General features: G+C 48.1%; 1 protein-coding gene across 1 annotated transcript in view; it reads left to right on the forward strand.

Annotated features, from left to right (window-relative positions):
* Myo1h (myosin IH) overlaps positions 1 to 6,272 on the forward strand; it is a 48,407-nt gene that overhangs the window by 2,983 nt on the left and 39,152 nt on the right. The window contains exons 4-6 of the mRNA XM_031337487.1: positions 1,286 to 1,484; positions 2,258 to 2,338; positions 5,264 to 5,443. Coding sequence (XP_031193347.1) covers positions 1,286 to 1,484; positions 2,258 to 2,338; positions 5,264 to 5,443 — 460 coding nt within the window. The remainder of the gene's footprint in view (positions 1 to 1,285; positions 1,485 to 2,257; positions 2,339 to 5,263; positions 5,444 to 6,272) is intronic.

Below are 6,272 nucleotides of genomic sequence, written 5' to 3' on the forward strand. Positions count from 1 at the left end.
TAGATTCTGTACTCTTGCATGTCAAAGCAGCAGAAAATGTTAGCGGATCCCTTTTTCATCTCAGCCTAAGTGGACAAGAGGAGGACTCTTTGTGGAACCTGGGAAATCCATGTGGCTAGAGAGCAATCTCCTCTGGGATGTGGTTGCTGTGGTGCCACCTACTGGTAACATCATGTCAGTGCAGCTAAGAACCCCTGAGCAATTCCTTGCCTAGGCTGCACATGTCTTTTGCTGAGCCTCCCGCTTCTCTGGCCTGTAGACTTGTGGGTCTTGTTCTGCTCTCATCTGTCTTGGAGGCTAAGTCATTCCTCTTAAAGCATCTATAGATTTTTATTTTTCTCATCTGCACTAGGGATTGTTCCACCACTGAGCCCTGAGCTCACCAGCTCTCAGGAGAGCATTGTGTTTGGATGATGAGCTTGGGGATAAAATGCTTCTGGTAGCTTCACCTCAGGGGATAGGAGATCAGAGTTTCTAAGCTTTGGTTTCTCCTACACCCTAGGTATTCAGAAAAGAGAAAACAGTATTTTATCATATTCATGGAGCCATTGAATACTTAGACGAGATGCTGCGTCTGTGTACACAGAATAGAATGTCCCACAAGGATGTAATTTAGCATCTGGCTCATTCCCAGAAGAAATATAAGTGTATTTAAAAAATAAATTTGGAGGGTCTGTATTGCAGCTTGGTAGTAGGCTCTTTGAGATGCATAAAGCATTAGGATTCAATCTCTAGGATCAAATTAACTAGCTTGTCTTAATTACCTTTCTGTTGCTGTGACCAGATACAAAGGCAGCTGACAGGAGAAAGGGTCAATCCTGGCTGACAGCTGAAGGGTGGAGTCGACACGGTGGGGAGTTAAGGAGGCAGCGGGTCACACTGTACCCACAATCAGGAGGCAGAGACTGCTGAAGGTTCCCTGTTGCTCTGCTCTCTGTCTCCAGTCGCACAGTCCAAGATCTCGGACAGGGAACGGGACCTGTGGTCAGCTCACCTCAATCTCCACAGGCAGGCCCCATCTCCTGTGTGATTCTGGAGTCTGTCAAGTTCCACCAACCATCACATGGGTAGATTTGGAAAACGCATCCTTTGCTTTTAACTTGTGTTGTCAAAGTCTGTCAGCTAGTACTCTTTGGACCAGATCATTCAGGCGATCCTGGTAGAGGGGCTTTCTGAGGTGGCTTCCTGGAGGCAGGGGATTCTGTCTCTTTGTCCAGGAGGTATTAGAGTCAGGGCAAGCAAGCAGCACAGAGAACCAGCGTGCTTCTGCCTGCTCCTTCTCTAGCTATGCCATCGCTGACAATGCCTACCGCATGATGTGCTCAGAGCTCAACAACCACTTCATCCTTATTTCTGGAGAGAGCGGAGCTGGGAAGACAGAGGCCTCTAAGAAGATCCTCCAATACTTCGCAGTGACCTGTCCGATGACGGAGTCGCTCCAAATAGCCCGAGACAGACTGCTGCTCTCCATCCCAGTCCTGGAGGTGAGTGGCCTCCAGGAAGCCCCTAAGAAAAAGCAGTCCCCTGCCCAGGTATAGCAGTAAAGCTAGGCATGTGACTTGTCGAGAACAGGGGCTTCACGGGCATAGTCCCAGCGAAGGCTATGACCTCAGAGGCAGGCTTGGATGTAATCCAGCAGGCTTCAGCAAAGCCCTTGGACATAAAGACCATGTTCTCAGCTGAGGAATGTGTCTTTTCAGAGTACCGGACTCTCCAGAGCTCTTGGGGGCCCATTGAGTTAAACAGCAAAAACACGTGGGCTTAGTAAACTATAAAGCACACGTGACTTGTACTTCCCTGGAATCAAAGTCATCTGAGTTGTCTGGGTTGTTGGTTCTTCTGTGACAATGTTTCAATTTGCTGGCTGATACAAAACAAGTCCCAGTCTCCCGTGTGGCTGCCCCCTCTGTAAGAGATGCCCAGGCTAAGGGGGTTGCAACTGTCCCTTAGATGTGAAGGAGGGGTGGGGCAACAGGCTGCCAGTTACAGGGCATCGAGGGTCACATACATTCCTGGGTCATTTCTAATAGATCCCTTCCGATATTCTAGAGGGGTTTCTTCCCTGCTTTCCCCGTGTCTAAATATGGCATTAGAATTGTATCTTCTGAACTTAATGACTATATTTTTTAGATGACAAAGTGTGGTTTCCCACCCTAGCTCCTCCTACTGCCCCTCCCCACGAGCATGTCATTTGTGGGGCAGGGACTCACCAAGCATAGTGAGCCAAAGTGACTCTGTGTGACATTTATATTCAAAGGCTTTCGGAAACGCCAAGACCCTCCGTAATGACAATTCCAGCAGATTCGGGAAGTACATGGACATACAGTTTGACTTCCAGGTACGCTGAAATTCCTGTACATGTTCTGGGGACCCCTCTGGAGAAGGGCATTGTTGACCCAAATGGTGGGAAAATACAGGTCAGGACAAAGTTAAAGTGTGTGTGTGTGTGTGTGTGTGTGTGTGTGTGTGTGTGTATACACTCTCAAGCATGTGTGTGCATATGGCTGCATTCATGGACATGTAGCATGACACCCCACATGGAGGTCAAAGGACAATTTCTGGTGTCCTCTCCTTCCACCTTGTTTGAGACATGGTCTCCTTTCGGTACTGTGTATGTCGGGTTAGCCCAGCTGTGAGCTCCTTGGAAATTTCTACTTCCTGTCTCGTAAGAGCGCTGGGATTACAGACACGTGGTGAGAGTCCCAGCCCAGGCCCTTACGCTGTAGAGCAAGCGCTTTACCTCTGAGCCATCTCCCCAGACCCACCTCACCCCTGTGAGAAGTTCAGCACCCTAGTGACTTACCACAGTTCTGCCTCTTGATGGTCAAGAATGACATCTGAGAATGCTGGGGGTGGGTGGAGCCGTGGATGGCTAGGAACCCACACCCATTAGAACCCATTAGATAAAGACGATTGCTCGAACATAGGCTTCTGTGTACTAAAGCTGTGGTCAAGGGTAATCAATGCTGTGGCACACAATCCCAGCACTCAGGAGGCTGAGGCAGGATAGCCATAGATTGGAGGCCAGCCTGGGGCTGCAGAAGGTTAAGAGGTCTGTTGCAAAGCCTGAGGATCTGAGTTTGAGCACTGAGAACCCACTCCTGAAAGTTGTCTTCTGACCTCCACACAAGTTTTGTGGTGTGAGTGTGTGACCCCACACACACTAAATCTATTTTTTAAGGTGGAGAGCTTTGTCTACAGCAAATAGGTTTCTGGAATGTATCGTGCTGACTGAGGGAAGCCAGGAATGTAATATATAATACACAATTTAGTTATATACACAAGGTAGTTGAATACACAGTGTAATTATATACATTATAGCCCTGGAGGGCCTGGAACTGACTACAAAGTTCAAGCTGGCATCAAATCCATGGCTATCCTCCTGCCTCAGTCTCCTGAGTACTTAGCTGGATTATGCGACAACAGCTTTAGTACACAGGAGCCTATGTTAGAGCAATGGTCATGTTCTAATGGGTTCACCGTGAACCCCAGCAGCAGTGTATGGGGGGTTCTAGTCATCCACGTCTCCACCCACACCCAGCATTGTCAGATGTAATTCTTGACCATCATGAGGTAGAACTGTGGTAACTTATTGAGGCCTTTAGATTACTACAGGGTTGAGGTGCAGCTGGGGAGACAGCTCAGCAGGTAAATCATTTGTCACTCTGCCTGATAGCCTGAGTTCAATCCTACGACCCATATGTTAGAAAACTTCCTCCTGAACATGTGTTCCTCTGACCTCCACATCCAAACTGAGGAATATAATAGGTCTTTCTCTCCCAACACATACACGGCTATATAAATGGGATTAAAATATCTAAGTTTTTAAAATCTGTGTTTATGTGAGTGAGTGCCACATGGCTGTGTCTGAAGACAGCGACAACGTACTCATATACATAAAATAAATATATTTTTTAAAATCCCTATTGAGATTCAGTAGGGATGAGGCCATCTTTCCGATGAGTGATGCTTTTATTGATGCAAAGTGTTGATAATGAGTTTAGAAGTCCTTGACTTCACACCACAGACAAAAATTAAATAGTGTGGGTTAGCAAGATTGTTGTGATCACAAAAAGAGAAAGAGCTATAAGTGTATGTTCTCGTGGGGTGTAGGGGAAGGGGGTGCCTCAGAGGGCCCATGCCAAGGTATCTCTTCCCCCTGAGAGACCAGACATACACTGGTATAAGTATAGAATAGTTTATTCAGGGCATAGGGAGCAGAGTTAAGAGGGTAGCAGAGACAGAGAAAGGCAGAGAGAGGGAGAGAGTAGAGATGCAGAGGCCAGCCATGACCACGTGGCGGAAGGAGGGAATGGAGAGAGAGGGGGCAAGTGGGAAGCAAGAGTAAGGGAGACAAGAGAGTAAGAGAGAGAGGAGGGGCCAAGCAGCCCCTTTTATAGTAGGCCAGGCCTACCTGGCAATAGCCAGGTAATTGTGGGGGTGGAGTTTAAACAGAATACCAACAGAGATGGTTTAGTATATACAAGCACTTTCTTTCTTTCTTTTCTTTTCTTTTTCTTTTTTTCTTTTTTTTTTTTTGGTTTTTTTCAAGACAGGGTTTCTGTGTAGCCCTGGCTTGTCCTGGAGCTCACTCTGTAGACCAGGCTGGCCTCGAACTCAGAAATCCACCTGCCTCTGCCTCCCAAGTGCTGGGATTAAAGGCATGTGCCACCACTGCCCGGCTACAAGCACTTTCTACACAAGCCCGATGGCCAAGGTTCGATCCCCAGAACACACACCAGGGAACGGAGGGAACCAAATCCTGAAGGTTGTTCTCTGATCTCCACATACATGCTTTGGTCCATGTGCGTGCATGCATGTGCATACATACACACATACCAATAAATACAAATTTTAAGTTATTTTAAAATTAGCAGGCTGGATCATCTAATCCTGGTGCATCAAACAGTAAAACAAATAGAAAAAAGAGCTCCCTGATCTCAGACTGAGTGAAAACTGAGCCTAGGAAAAAACATTAACCTTCAACCCTGAGAGATTGCTGTTCCTTCACATTGTAAAGCTGCTGAGTTGGCTGCCATGCAATTCTGTAATTATGGTGCTCGGGAGAGGAGGCAGGAAGAGCATGAGCTCAGGGCTGGCCTGGACTACGCAGCAAAGCTGAAGCTAATTTGGACAACTGAGACTCTTTCCTCCTCTCCCCTGCCCCCTGAAAAAGCCACCTAGGCTAAGCCACTACTGTTTCTTAGGTCTGCTGGGGGGGAGGGGCTTGTCCTGGCCACCTGCATCTTGTTCTGTTTTAAAGGGTGTTCCTGTAGGCGGCCATATCATCAGTTATTTGATTGAAAAATCCCGAGTCGTCTATCAAAACCATGGCGAGCGGAATTTCCACATCTTCTACCAGCTGCTAGCGGGTGATGACACGGAGCGCCTCGCCTCCCTGGGACTCGAGCGAGACCCCCAACTATATAAGTACCTCTCACAGGTTGGAAAGACCAGTGCCTGGCTTCGGTGGCCCCTGGGAGGACAGGGTCAGGGGTGTCCGCTGCCTGCTCCTTCTCTCTTCTGTGAAGCTCGGCACAAGCCATGAGCACATCTTCTCTCGTGACTTCTTCTCAGGAAGGCAGCCCAGCGTCTAGTTCCCGGCAGAAGTTAGAATAGGTTGAACAGTCTTAGAGAGATCACCACCAAGGGTAGAGAGGAGTGGCCTCTTGCATGCAAATTCCTAGGTTCGAAACCCAGCACTAGGTGAAGAAACAGATGTTGGAGCTGACCTTTGATTATTTAGATTCAGTCCTTCCAAGGTGGGAAAGGGCTGCCAGAGCCGTTATGAGGACTCAGCTTGGCAGAATAACACCTGCTGAGGATGCACAAGGTCCTGGTATCGAGTCCCAGTGCCATACACCATCCCATTAGATCTGAGGCAGCTGCTGACGCAGGTGTGACAGGCATGGCCGTTCCTCTCTGCCCACATCAACCGATCTGAAATACCTCTCTGTCCTCTGAGAGCTCAGCTGCAAAAGAAAAGCAGTTCAGGTTGTTCCCTCCAGTGGACCTGGGAGCTAGCGTTGGTGGACCTTCAGCGTTTAGCTTCCAAGCATTGATTTTTCCGCAGCCTGTGCCAGACTTTGAAGATGCGAGGGCTGCAGGAAGCATTTGTTCCCACTAGCACCTTTCTTTCTTTTTTTTTTTATTGTTTCTTTCTCACTTACTCTGGCCTTGAGGTCACCTGAGGTTACCATGCAGAATACAGGTGAGAGAGAGAGAGAGAGAGAGAGAGTGAGAGAGAGAGAGAGAGAGAGAGAGAGAGAGAG

This window comes from Mastomys coucha, unplaced genomic scaffold (assembly GCF_008632895.1).
Source record: "Mastomys coucha isolate ucsf_1 unplaced genomic scaffold, UCSF_Mcou_1 pScaffold22, whole genome shotgun sequence".
NCBI lineage: Eukaryota > Metazoa > Chordata > Mammalia > Rodentia > Muridae > Mastomys > Mastomys coucha.